At 40.6% G+C, this 14,785-nt stretch overlaps 1 protein-coding gene across 1 annotated transcript in view; it reads left to right on the top strand.

Annotated features, from left to right (window-relative positions):
• The window catches only part of LOC309864873 (E3 ubiquitin-protein ligase parkin-like), a 354,762-nt gene extending 340,853 nt beyond the window's left edge, over window positions 1-13,909 (top strand). The window contains exon 3 of the mRNA XM_082730764.1: window positions 13,836-13,909. Coding sequence (XP_082586890.1) covers window positions 13,836-13,895 — 60 coding nt within the window. The 3' untranslated portion in view covers window positions 13,896-13,909. The remainder of the gene's footprint in view (window positions 1-13,835) is intronic.
• Window positions 13,910-14,785: the final 876 nt, after the last annotated feature.

Here is a 14,785-nt window from a genome sequence, read left to right as displayed (position 1 = left end):
TGGCCGCGTTTCGTGCTCAGAAGCATTTGCTCAATGACCCCCAGGAGCCAGGCTGTTGGTTTCAGTATCCTTCACTAAATGATTTTTCCAGAGACAAGCAGTCCTGTAGGACTCTTTGTGAACAACTAATATTCCAAACAGCTGCCATTAGTATGCCGACACATGTAACATCTATTCTAGAGATGCTGATAACTCAATTAGTTGCTCTAATTATATTCATTTATACTGCTTTTGGTGGGTTGGAGAGAGAAATGTTGTATAGAATGAGTAAAAGCACATTCTACTTTGGCTTTGACACTAGCTCTCCCTTTTATATTCTTATTTCTGCAAGAAATCTAATCCACTTGCTTTTCCCCACCCTCAAAAAATTTTTACGGTAACTGTTATGTTATCCTTATGGGTAATTACTAAGTTGCACCTTTCAGCACTTTGTCTTGTAGTGAAATGTGGTTTACATAACTGAACTTGTCTTCTAGACCCCAAGCCAACAAAATAATGAAAGAAAGATGGGTATTTTTAAAATGCCTGATTTCTTAATCCCAGGTTCTTACCATTCACTTTTGATTTATATTTATGTTTAAAAACTATCCGACTTTTCGGGGCACCTGGGTGGCCCAGAGGGTTAAGCCTCTGCTTTTGGCTCAGGTCACGGTCCCAGCGTCCTGGGATAAGTCCCGAATTGGGCTCCCTGCTCAGCGGGGAGCCTGCTTCCCCCTCTCTCTCTGCCTGCCTCTCTGCCTACCTGTGATCTCTCTGTCAAATAAATAAATAAATAAATAAATATATAAATAAAATATTAAAAACAAAACAAAACAAAATGAAAAACTATCCCAGTTTTCGATCTTTTTATATTAAAATGACAAGAACCCGAATCTGAAAAGGTCAACAAGCTGCTTCACTGCGAGAGGCAGCATCTAGACATCATGTCATTTGAATTTACCTTGTCATGAAAGATCATTCTGAACAGCAGAAACACAAACAAAAACAAAAACAACAAAAAAACAAGCATGAGAACAAGAGATTCAGTCAAGAGCTGAATTTCACATCAGAAAGGAGACAAAATATTCCAATGTTACTGAAATTTGCTGTTAAACTATGTATAGGGGGAGGGAAAGCCTTCTTAATAGATGCATATTTGTATCTATTTTAAGTATTACAATCCCGAAAGAGTAGGTGGTCATTTGATGAGAAAGAGAGAGGCCTTGGCTGTGTTGAATCATTATGCATGTCAAGATGGAGGCTACGTGATGAGGAAGTCTCCCTTTGAAGTCCCCACACCAACTGACCTAAATAACGGTATGCATGTGTTTTCTCACGTGTTGATGGGACCTGGAATAGGGCATCTCTGAGGTCAGTTAACTCAGTGTCTCAAGGTCTTCCCGCCCTCTGAGACTTCTATTCAAAATACAGACAGGCGTTCTAGGAACAGAGAGATTACTTCCCAGCTGCTATGGAAGAGAAGGGAAGTTTGCTTAAATATCATCAACTTTCCTGTTGCAGGTTTCTCAGTTCCAGAATGGTGATGTCTGTAGGTGATCTCCATCCTGGAGCACTGGAGGTGGGAAACATTTGAAATACAGGGAGATTACATACTCGGCTGTATGTATTACATACTCAGCTGTATTACTAGGCTGCCCATTTTAATTTGAAACACATATATTTACTCTTTTTCTCTGTGAATAAATAAGAACCTTCATTGATTTTATTAGATGCAAAACTATACAAATGGTTAATATTTTTGTAGAATGTGTATAATTATATTGCCCACGTCAGTTGGCTAATGATCCAAATATTTTAAGAAGGTACTGGGGAGTATAAGAGTCACACCTGATGTTTAAACTAAAATGATGGTACTTAGAGCTTTTAACCATCCAGAAAATTACTCAAGCAGAACATATTTCCTATGTCTTTTAGAATCTCCTATTCTAGAGAGAACACCTACAGCTTTTTACATTCTAAAACTGTCTTTCTAGTGTGTTTCCTTGATCATATATTTAAATGGGATTTGCCCATTAAATATAAAGATACCAACACAAAAACTAAATCTAAAAAGTGATCTTTTTCTATTTTGTATATGTCCAAAAATTAGTTTTTGAAGCTACACTAGAATATAAACCTGTTACAGGTTGATTTGGCTGATTATAAGTTACCTTTGCAATCAGAAAGCTTACTCCAGTGAAGGTTAAAGCTTCTGTGAAAATCAAAGAAATGGAATAAATCCTGTAAAATATGTGTGTGTGGGGGGGTGAGGGGTGGATAAGTAGTTGTGCCCGTTCCTGGTGTCCGTGCAGCACTGTCCCAGCTGCTAAAGGAGAAACCCACACTGACGTTTTCGTTTTTAGTGGTGAAGTAATTGTGCAGAAATCTGTTGGATCTAGGCTCACGTTATAAGTAGCCTGAATGAGGAACAGGATTGGCTCCCAGTATCACTGAGAAAAATCGCTTGGTTGTTGGCAACACACGCTGTGTTTTTCAATTGGAGAAAGTATTAGGCGAGCGTTGAAAAGTGAAGGGTGGGCGCTAAGCTTCCAGCTGCTGGTTATGCTAAGAGGAAATCATTTTGCTTCTCTTTTGACTTTCTGTTTTTAAGATCTTGTATAATTTGGGGTAGAAGTCAGCTTACATTTGTTTACGCTTTCCTGCCACTGCACGGAAATGTGAGATTTTGTTCTACTGTTATGACAGTCCTCCAGAGGAAAAAAATGTGAAACAAAGTAACTCTTTGACCTTTAATGTTTCCGAAAGTATTTGTGTTTTAGGGACTAACTGTAGTTGTTAGTCCTGATCACACTCAATATGCATGTGGCTCGCAGCAGCCCTGACAAGCTCCACAGCTGTCAAAAGCAGTGTGTCGTGGAGGCACGGTGACATCCTTAACTCTCCCAAGTGCTCTGGAGAAGTATTTTAGAACCTGCGAAGTCCAGTTTGCCCCTCATACACTTACCTGAGTATGTACCCAGACATGCTCTGTCTGCTCTCGGGCGCGCCCGGATGCCCTAGCTGTGGCCCCGCGTACACCTGTCCCCTTTGTGCTCTGTCACACTCGCAGTGGGTGGTGGCAAAGCACCGCTCCCAGATTCCCTTGCAGCTAGATCCTGTTCGCTTCTTACAGCCGATTGAAACGAATGTTGTCTCTCCTCATCTCACCGTGTGTCTCTCTTGCAACTGCCTCCTGCTTCTGGAAGTGTCTGTGGTCCTTTTCCTCTCCAGTCCTCCGCGGCTGGATGGCGGATCGTTGGTGTCTTCTCACCGGTCTGGGGGACAGCAGTGCCGCAGCGCGTTCTCGGGCCGTCCATGAATGCTGACAAAACGGCAGCTTCCCTTGAGTTTCCCTAATCCTGAGGCCGTAGCTGTTTCCTACAGTTACGGGTTAATCCAGTCTCTCCCTACACTTTTTCCTGGCTTTCCTTCCAACGCTTTTATGACCAACTTTTTATATGTAGTCCACTCTTTTTTTTTTTTTAAAGATTTTATTTATTTATTTGACAGAGTGAGCAAGTGAGCACAAGTAGGAGGAACGGCAGAGGGAGAGGCAGAAGCAGGCTCCCCGCTAAGCAGGGGTCCCGATGCGGGGCTCGATCCCAAGACCCTGGGTCCATGACCTGAGCCGAAGGCAGATGCTTCACTGACTGAGCCATCCAGGCTCCCCTATGTAGTGCACTCTCACACTAATATTTAGTCTGGCTTTTTAAATTTTCTCCTGGAAAGAGCCTGCCTGGTACCTTGTGGATAAATGGATAACCTAGTACTACCTGTCTTGAAAGCTCCAAAAAGAGCCATAAAATAATTCATGCTCCTTTTATCAGCGAGTCCACATTCAGGAATCTCTTCTGGGAATGTAATCAGAGGTAGTCCTGGAGATTTTGTGAGTGAGGATTATCATTGATGGGTTATTATTATTTTCTTTAATATTAGAAGTGGGAATTAACTTACCGAACAATAGGAACTATTAAAACACAAAGTTACAATATACCTATACATTAAAATATTATGCTATCATTAAAATGATAGCATAATATATCATTATAGCATGATTTAAAAAAATGAAGCAGCATACCAAAGTACATACACTATATGAGTAAATAATGTTTCTATGGAAAATGGTTATAGGAAAAAACACTTGAAAGAAATCACATATGTAATGATGATTCTGTCTGGGTGATTTTTATGTTCTTTGCATGCTTTTTTTTGAAAATTTCTGAAATGCCTACCCAGACCACTTTCTAATAAGAATAAAAAGACCTGTACATTTTTCAAGTCGTCTTTATCATACCATATACAAAAATAACTCCAGATAGATTTAAGATCTGTATTAACCAACCAACCAACCAAACAATAACAATAATGGGAGCAACAGTCTGTCCTCCCCCCACCCCACTGATCTTGTATGATGAAAGAAAACAGGGATGCCTGGTGGCTCAGTCCGTTGAGCATCTGCCTTTGGGTCCTGGAACAGAGCCCCACATTGTGCTCTCTGCTTGGTGGGGAGCTTGCTTCTCCTTCTGCCTGCTGCTCCCCCTGCTTGTGCACTCGCTCTCTCTCTCTCTCTCTGTCAAATAAATAAATAAAATCTTAAAAAAAGAAAAAAAGGGTAAAGAAGAAAATAAAAATGTTATTTTCTTAGTGACCAAAGGAGGAGAAGGAAAGAAATATTTTCAGCAATGATGTATTTGTACATGAAACACAAATGCAGTAGACATGTGAAAAGATTCTCAAAGTCAGGATAGTATTTACAAAAATTATTATGATTATCATTATTAATTTGTGAGGTTGCCGTTAGAAACTGCATTTAGGAGAAAAGCTCCCTCTCTAATACTGGAGGAAAACACTGGAGGGAGTGCAAGTGGCCACCTCAGCTGTCTCGGGGACTGCACTTGGAACGTGTCCATGAGTTTTCCGGTGTACACGTGGTTGGGCGACCGTTTTACCTCTAGGTCACAGACACAGTGAAGGATATGCCCACCATCCATTTTTTCTGCAGACATTTCCTGAGAGCCCCCTAGGTGCCAGGCACTTTTCTCATAAAGGACACGTTGGAGAACAACAGAGAAAAGAGTTTTGAGCAAGGCGAGCCAATAAACCTGCAAACAAATATGTGAGCCAGATGATGTCGGGGACTGATGAGTCGTGTGAAGGAAGGACACTAAAAAGGGGTGATAGCTACTGCCTGAGGAGAGATGAGACTGCTCAGGTCGGGAGTTGTAGGAAGATTTCCCGGAGGGACTGGCCTTGATCTGAGAGCTAAGGAAGCAGGAAGAACCAACACACCAAGGTCTCAGGACAGGTCCTCCACGCAGAGGCACGGCCTTGGCATACGGCAAGAAGGGAAGGCAGACCAGTGGGACAGGTTGGCATACGGGGTTCCAGGGAAGGCAGACTCCAGATTGCATGGAACCCAGAGGTTGTGATAAAGAATTTGAAATTTAAATGTATTATTTCATTTTTGAAACAGTGAAAATTAGGGGAGGAAATGTCAACATGTGTCAGTAGGGGAAGGGTTAAATAAATTCTGAAAGTCACACCGTAAAATACTACCTAGATGTTTGAAAATGGGAAAACTGTGTTTACCGACATCCAGTCCTATGTTAGTAAGTGAAAAAGGAAGCCTGTTTCAGGACAGTGAATGCGATGTGTCATTTTAAAAAAATACCAAAATGCATGCAGAGAAAGAGTTGGAAAATACACACCAAAGTCTATGTTGGTAGCAGTGGGTGATGGTGATGGCATGATTGTGCACTCATTTTATTATTAGAAAAATAAAAATAAAAATAAAAACAACCATACCTATAAAAAGATACTGTTTAGGAAAGTATATTTAGAAAACTGGGAAATTGGGGCAGTTTTTAGCTGAAGAATATCCTTTTCCACATATTGGCAAAGAAAAGAGATTTATGTTTTTAAAAATGCCTTGAGACTTGTAGTTTTCTTATCATGCCTTGCATGGCTACCTTATGGAGTAAAAGCATTAGGTGGCATCTTACGAGTTGACAACCAACTGTCATATCCCTGTTTGCTTGGGATTTTTTGTTGTTTTGTTTTTTGTGTTTTTCCACAAATGGCTTATCTGAACTCTGGCCCCTTTTTGGAACTTAAGCCCTTCCTCCTGCTTTCTGACCCACTTTGTATCCCCCAACCATATCAGTCGTGAAGCTATGTTTTAGTATAAATTTCAGAACACATCACAGAGGGGCCGATTCCTTGCATGTTAAGGTAATCCTTTAAAGGGCCCTCTCTAACCAGTGTGGCTTTCAAGATAAGGTACTGAGAGTGGGGCTTTCTTCTTATGAAAGAGAATTTTGAGAGCCTCCTTTGATGTTTGAAACCCCTTTTCTTCTGGTTTCCTACTTGCCAGAATAATTGGGAATATTTTTTTCCTGGTTAATTATCATCACAAGGGGGAAAAAAAAAGATTTGGAATTTCTTTTGTTTGAATGTTACAGTGGGATTTGAAAAGGCAGGTTTCCATATCATGAAACTGATGGCAACTCGCCGAAATTCGATTAAAAACCAGTTAAACAGTCCAGGGATGAAGACAACAGAAGTCATTGTTCTGGTATTTTTTCATGGAGCAATGCTTCAGCAAAGTGTTCATCACGATTGTTCTTGGAGACGTACAACATCGGTTATTTATGTTCTTGAGTCATAGCTGTGAATGTTTGCATATATAGTATTGTCGGATTGGGACTTGATTTTACACTACTTGCAAACCAGTAAATCAGCAGAAGACGTGAGCTTTTCTGTCCAAGGGTGACGCCCTGTATTAACTTGCAGCGCAGAGTTGGAGTGAGCGCCATAGGTTTGTGTCAAGGTCTCGCCCCCCTGGGTCCCCTGGCAGGGACGTGACTGGGGGTGAAGGGGATTTGCACTGTAGCTAAGGGTTCTGAGCTGAGGCAATCCACTGCTTGCTTCCGTAACGAGTAGTGAGCAGGCCTCCTTTTGGTTTAAGGGGCACATCACCTTACCTCTTAAGGTTACCAGTTGCCTAAGCAAGCTGACACGTGGCCTGCATAGAAAGTACGCGGGGGCCTTGCTGTCTCGGCATACCTAGCAAGAGGACCAGAGGACCCTTTCGGGACAAAAACATAATTTTATGTCATGATATCTAATATCTATGTTAATATATATGTGCATATTACACATGCATTTTAAAAAGTCTTTTAAGAAGTTCTTTTTAAACTCATGGGATAACTGCCCACAGTAGTGTCCGTCCTTATTTCTAAAAATGACGACAGTAGCAACAACACAGCATAGAGCATGGCACGGAGATCAAAGAAGCTGCTGTCCCACGGCCATTTTTCCTGTGCAGTCAAGTTTACTGTGACTAAGTGTGGAAGAATAAGCAGAATTTCCAGATAGGTGTATTCATTAGCTACTAAATGGAGGTTTATTAAAATACAGACTGCCTTGGAGTTATATGGATTTCTGTGGAAAAAATAAGGTTAGTGGTAACTCAGAATTTCAGCTTCAGCAAAGAAACCAGATTAGATTAAAACAGCATACAAAGATTTTCAGGGGCGCTTGGGTGGCTCAGTCAAACATCTGACTCTTGATGTCGGCTCGGGTCATGATGTCCACGATCTCAGGGTTGTGAGATTGAGCCCCACATGGGGCTCTGCGCTGGGATGGAGCGTGGTTAGGATTCTCGCTCTCGCTCTCCCCTTCTCGCTCTCGCTCTCCCCTTCCCCCACCATACGCGCATGCATTCTTGCTCTCAAAAAAAAAGGACTTCCCTTGGTTGTTTTTTCATAATATACTTTGTCTCTCCAGGGTACCGACACAGGCATGTGTGTGGGCAGAGCCCCGTAGGGATGCACTACCACCAGGGGTGATGGTTGACCAGAGCTCCATCAAGTCCCTGGAAACCACTTCTGTAGAAAAATCCCTTTGATTTTGAGCAAGGACAGTTTTCATAGAATAATGTTTTCATTGGGTTAGCCATGCACCTGACTTCCACGAATACTTGTTTGAACGTGGACCTGTGGCTTTCTACTATTTTTTGCCCAATTCTTACAATATCCTCCAAATTTATCTAATCTAGTGAAAGAATTTTCTTCTCTCATGAAAGGAAGAAAGACTAAACAGAAAGGTTTGGGTATTATTGATTTTTATTTTTATTCAATTTTATCTCAAATAGGATTGTACTGCAGTTATGTTAAAAGACACTTATTTCTGATAGTTAAACTCCTTCCCCCAAATGTCTCAATGCTTCACTATTACTTTCTTAAAGATAGGTAACTAAGCATTATGGTATTTTGAGTTATGCATTCCAGATAGCTAGGACCCCAAATTTATAGCATGATACTTTTACATCATACATTTTATGCGGTAGAAGAGAAAAGAAAAAAAATTCCTGAGATAACTTGATTTTTCATAAATTAAGCTTAGACCTGTTGAATCAACTTATAAGTTGACGAATAGAAGAAACAGCAGGTTCTTTAAAGCTTCATAATTTATCTACTGAACTATAATTTTTTTTTTAATCTTTTTTTTTTTTTTTAAGATTTTATTTATTTGACAGATAGAGATCACAAGTAGGCAGAGAGGCAGGCAGAGAGAGAGAGAGGAGGAAGCAGGCTCCCTGCTGAGCAAAGAGCCCGATGTGGGACTCGATCCCAGGACCCTGAGATCATGACCTGAGCCGAAGGCAGCGGCCCAACCCACTGAGCCACCCAGGCGCCCAATTTTATAAATGAATATCCTTTGATGCTTTGCTTTGGGACACTGCAAGATTTATTTGGCAAAATGTTTTTGGATTTTTCACTTTTAAACATTTATCACACACGGTATAGAATGTGCGTGATTCACAGTCGAAAACTTGAGAGTTAACAGAGTCCTTTTTCATAATTCATAAAAATATAATTCCATGATATCAGGTGGAATTGTAGTCTCCAGCTCTGGGTATCTGGCCCTTATTTCTTATGGTCTTCAGTGGTTTTCCCTAGAATATGATATTTAATGGCCTTGAGTTTCAGTTTGATACTAAGTTACAGTTGCTCACTGTGATTGGGAGTATGGGAGCAAATAGACCCTTGACCTATTACTACTATAAATTTCCCCATAGTGGAAAAACTTAAACCTAATTGGAACAGAACAGCAAATCCATGCATGCCACACTTGCATCACTCCTGCAGAATTTTATGGCTTTTTACAAATAAGGAACAGGCCATTAAAAGGACAGGCAAGAACATTTTTCTGTCTTTTTGTCTTGTCTGTGTTACTCCGCGTAGGCTGTGTGTAACAACATGCAACAGGCTTGGCGGCTCAAACCACAGTGTATTTCTCACACGTAGATGTTGGAAGTCCAAGGTCAAGGTGTCTGGAAGACACAGTTCTTGGTGGGAGGCCTCTTCCTGGCTTGCAAAATGCTCTTACCTGGCAGAGAGAGAACATTCTCTTTCTTCCCCTTTTGATCCCCCCATTATTCCCATCATGAGGGGCCCACCCTCAGGCTGTAACACTGATTAGTTCTCAGAGGCCCACACACACCGGGGCTCTGGGCTCCAGCTTAGGAATTCTGGGGGGACATGATTCGGTCCGTCGTGTGCTTGTGCACTCGTGGTCTCTCTGTCATACGGAGTATTTTTCTAAATGCAAAGAGCACTTGTAAAGTGAAAATTTAATCCTATCAACTTGACTGATGTTTACAAGTCATATTTTCCTCCCAGTGAAGGCCATTTTTCCCCTGGCTAATAATTCAGATCATCTGGTTTAACAGCCAGCATCAAAGGCCCTGGATAAGATGCCTGAGTTTCTGATGAGAATATTTCACATAAGATGAAAGATGCTTTTAAATGCTAGGACTTAGTTTTCTTTCTTTCTTTCTTTCTTTCTTTCTTTCTTTCTTTCTTTCTTTCTTTCTTTCTTTCTTTCTTTCTTTCTTTCTTTTAATGATTTTATTTGTTTGTTTGACAGGCAGAGATCACAAGTAGGCAGTGAAGCACACAGAGAGAGGAGGAAACAGCCTCCCCACTGAGCAGAGAGCCCAATGTGGGGCTCGATCCCAGGACCCTGACATCATGACCTGAGCCGAAGGCAGAGGCTTTAACCCACTGAGCCACCCAGGAGCCCCAGGATTTCATTTTTTGTTTTTGTTTTTTCCATTCAAATTTTCACAAAATCTCAAAGCTATCAAAAAATTTCATTTGAAAAACCACCATTGATCTGCGTTGTCTTCCAGAGGCCAGTTTCCTTTTCCTTTTCTGTTTTTCCATCAACACATCCCACACCCAGGAAAAACAGGCCCAGTAACCTCGGTAACTTGAAGCAGAGGTCACGGGTAAAGCCCCAGCCTGTGGTGAGAGGAAGGAAGCAGGAACATAAGGAACTGCGGCGAGAGCTTCCGGGGACCACGTCATGGCCCCATGGCTGTTGTGCCCCTGGACTTCCCGGCTCTGTGAGTCGTCTGGCTCAGTTGATATTTATCATATCAGAATTGTTAAAAGCAGAAAGAACTTCTTTTAAAGGCTATTTTTAGGATTCAGAAAAGAAGGAAACATATCTGCCTCTAAGGAGTGGAAAGATGCTTTATAGCATCTGTGTTTCCGCACTCAACTACACAAAGGCCGAAATTCCTTTGCAACAAAATTCTGTCTCCTTCAAATCCATTAATTTATTTCCACTTACTTACAAAGGAGTCTGAGTAAATGAAAATATTAGAGAGTCTATATGTAAGTGAGGCATTTTATAAGTAAGGGGTTCCCCAAAATAGCAGGTGTTTAAGAACACCTTACTGGAAAGAAAAAATGAGCATCATGGATCAAAATAATGAAGAAAAATAAATTGACTGTAATTTGTACTATTGGAAAGAGCACTTTTTTTTTTTTTTTTTTTTTTTTTTTTAAGTAACGGAGCAAAGAGAGGCCCTCAGCCTTTACTTCCTCCGTCTCCTGCCAGGTTCCGCTCTCTATTCGCTACGTCTAGCCGTAGTTTGATAAGTGAGAAGCTAATTGGTGAGGATAGGGGAATTTGTTACATATTATATGACATAGGAAGACGAGAAATTAGACCGTTTAGGGAAAATTTTGAAGAATAATACTTTGTGATATATTTTTAAAGCACTTACAACGATTCTTAGATCATTGCTTTCTAAAATGTGTTCTGTGGTTTATTTGTTCGGTTGGACATTGATGGGTTCTGAGAAAAGAGTATGAGAATGAAATAGGTCTGGGAGCGCCTGGGTGGCTCAGTGGGTTAAAGCCTCTGCCTTTGGCTCAGGTCATGATCCCGGGGTCCTGGGATCGAGCCCCACATCGGGCTCTCTGCTCCGCGGGGAGCCTGCTTCCCCCTCTCTCTCTCTCTGCCTGCCTCTCTGCCTACTTGTGATCTCTGTCTGTCAAATAAATAAAATCTTTTTTTAAAAAAAAATGAAATAGGTCTAGCAAACTCTTTTTAAACATATATCTTTTTTCTGATTTATCTATTTATTGGAGAGAGAGCGAGCACGCATGCGAGTTGGGTGAGGGGAGGAGGAAAAGCCTTTCCTCAAGAAGCCTCCCCACTGAGCTCGGAGCCTGGTGCAGGGCTGTGGCTCAACACCCATGAGAGTGTGACCTGAGCCTGTGTCAAGAGTTAAAAGAGTCTGACTCCTAATCCACTGAGACACCCAGGTGCCCCTTAAACATGTAGCTTTACTGTAGGACTTTTTCATGCTACCATTTTTTTGATGTTCAGTGCTTCTGAATCCTGTTTGGCCACCAGATACTATTTCTCCTTAGGACACGTAAGTCCATTGGTGTTGACATGTTTGGGGAGATACTGCTTTAGGTACTTCAAAAGGCAGGTAGTGAAATCATTCAAAACTATGGTTTTTAAATGTGAAAGGTATCCTTAGTTATAGCAAAGAAAAAGCAAAGGCACAGAGCTCATGTTTTTGTTTTGTTTTCTTTTGTTTTTTTGTTTTGAGAAAATGGTAAGACTTCACTAGCAACTTAACTCTTTTAGTAAAAAGATTTTTGGACTCGACATCAAGTGACTGGATTCTATTCTGGTCCCATCAGGAAGCTTCTGGACATGATGACCATCTATTAGCCTTAATTTCTGGTTCCCTAAAATGAATTGATCAGTTTATGACTCTCAAAAATCCCACCTAGCCTGAATTTACATGGAAAGATTATAAGGTAATAGAGCGAGCTAGTCAGATAGTGTAATTGTACCAAATGTTCTGAATGTCTTTGACAGCTAAATCTAGGTATTTTATTCAGCCAGTCACTTAGCAATATTTGTTAATTTATTTTTGCCTGGCATTAATCCTCTTTAATGGACCTTTCCCTAAGTCTGTGTTCGAATGGGTGCATGGTGTAGGGAAGCAGAGACGGATGATCTAGATAGACAAAAGTACACAAAAACAGAAGGACACAGTTTCTGAAAGTCATCAATATTGATGAAAAAAAAGTCCAACAGTATAAGGTAGGGAGATGTAGGGATAGGGGCTGCTTTAGAATAAGTTTACTCTATAGATTTTGAGAAGAACCAAGTAACGTCTACCTAAAAATTTTAACAATCTTGGGGCACATGGGTAGCTCAATCAGTGAAGTGTTTGCCTTTGACTCAAGTCATGATCCAAAGGTCCAGGGATCGAGCCCCACAAGGGGCTCCCTGCTCAGTGGCAAGCCTGCTTCTCCCTTTGCCTGCCACTCCCCTGGCTTATACCCTCTCTCTGTCAGATAAATAAATAAAATCTTTTTAAAAAAGGAATTTTAATGATCTTTAGTAGTATATGCTGAAATTATTTCAAAATAATGAACTGTATTTTTATCACAAACAGGTGTTGGTTTAAAGGTTAAGAAACCTAAATAAATAAATACAGTAGGTAAGTAAGTAAGTAAACAGATTCTGTAATGAACAGACAGACATAATTTTATAGCACTTCAAAACTCCTAGCCAGAAATGCTTTAAAAAAAAAAAGTTTTAATTGCCATTTTTCAAATGTAAGGAGACACGAAATTTTTAAATCTGCAAATAATTCTAAGCATTTTGTATAGCGAAGTATCAAACCGATTGAATCAGATTGTGGCAATCTTTTGAGAACCTATAGGAATAGGAAGAATAATGCTGGATGACTTTTAGTAAGGCAAATGAAAAAATAAACATTCTGGAAAAATACTCGAAACTACAAGGTTGGTGAAACGGTGGTGTTGGCCTGGCACCACCCCTTGGTAAAGGCTTTAAAAGATACGTGTGATGGGCATTAGTATGTGAAAAACTCCTCACCCAACAAAAAAACTAAAAATATGAAAAATAAAATAGAGCATTTTAAATTATGGAGCAAGTTTAATTTTGTTCTTTTCTTAGGAAAAAAAAAAAAGAAAACATTTTAGTTTTAAATTAAGCATGCTGTGTTCAGTTCTCATCTATTTATCTTATCTCCTTAAAGTTTAAATTGTGCCATTATGGTGACATTTAGATTTGGAAAAAAGTATAAACTTTTAAGACCTGAAATCAAACCCAGACAATGAGGAGGCCAGCTTTTAATTGCTAGAACTATAATACCCCCTGTGTCCTTTCTTGATGTTTCTATTACTAAGCAAGTACTAATTTTAGAAGAGCATAGGAAAGGAACAAAATTAGGCATTCATGACATGAAAATGGTTTTTTATAGGAATATGACTATTGTGTTTTATCCCACTTTCACTATTTAGCCACGTCCTTCATGCTGACAATGTTATTTTCCACCTACAGCCGTAACTGGAAATCTCTCTCCTTCCAAACGTAGTTTTCCATGGATCAAGATGGTACCAGGACCCACACTGACACTGACCTGACTGGGTTTTTACTATGTAGACCACTTTTCCTAAAATAGCAGTTTGGAGTAAGAGAGGTCATTCGGTCTTTTGCAGCCTACGAAAGATAGAGGGGGTCAAGAAAGCTTGAAGAAGAGGCCTTTCTGTCACAGATAGAAGCGAAAGATCAGATCCACCTTGCTCGCTGTGATGACTTCTGGCGATCTGCCTTGGCTTTCTGTCCACTGCCCACCTTTGCTTCTGAAGAGCAGCTGTGGTTCTCAGTGCCACCTGCCGGGTTGCCCTGGCTTCTGGGCTCTTTCAGGTAGCTCCATCCCTGCAGAGTTTCTGGGAGTTGTGCTTTGGGAAGAACTAATGATGCCACTGTTTGTCAAGTCCAAGCCTCAGATACGTTTGAATCATGCTGTCATGATGGCTGAGTTCCCCATGTCACTTGCTGCCACCTCCCTTTCATCTTTGGCCCACGCAGTGGGTAGTGTTCTAAGAAGTAGCAGTCCAGTGGTGGGCATGACTCAGGATAGTTTGGGATCTAGCTTTGTCATTTGATGTTAAGTGCAGCTGAAAGGTGGCAGGAAAAATGCCTTAATTTTCTCATTATTACCCTGCAGGAAAGAATTTAGCAAATTTAGTAATCAGGGAAGCTTTCTCTAGACCTGAAAAATCACACCAAAGATACTTTTGCTAATTCTTTCTCAGTGTCCAGTCACCCGTGTGATCCTAATGATACTCTGATGTCTTTGGAATGTTCTTGCTACATTTTGAGCAACTACATTTAAAAGAAAACCCTAGGCCAGCCATGGACGTCATGACACCACAATTTATTATGTAGAAAGACATGGTTGTCAGTGCTCCATGAGTCAGTCCATGTCGGACTGGCTTTGACAGTGGCGTTGTAGCCAACGCAATGTTCCAGTGTAGTCACTTTATGTTGCAAGAACAAAAATGAAATGTAAGCAGAATCCCACCGCAGAGACCATGGAGACAACGGTAAAATAGAGTTGGTTTAATAAAAATTAACTTTATATGCAACATTATAAGAACATGGA

The sequence above is a fragment of the Mustela nivalis genome, assembly GCF_964662115.1.
Source record: "Mustela nivalis genome assembly, chromosome: 5".
NCBI classification, from domain to species: Eukaryota; Metazoa; Chordata; class Mammalia; order Carnivora; family Mustelidae; genus Mustela; species Mustela nivalis.
This window is presented reverse-complemented; position numbering and strand designations above follow the sequence as displayed.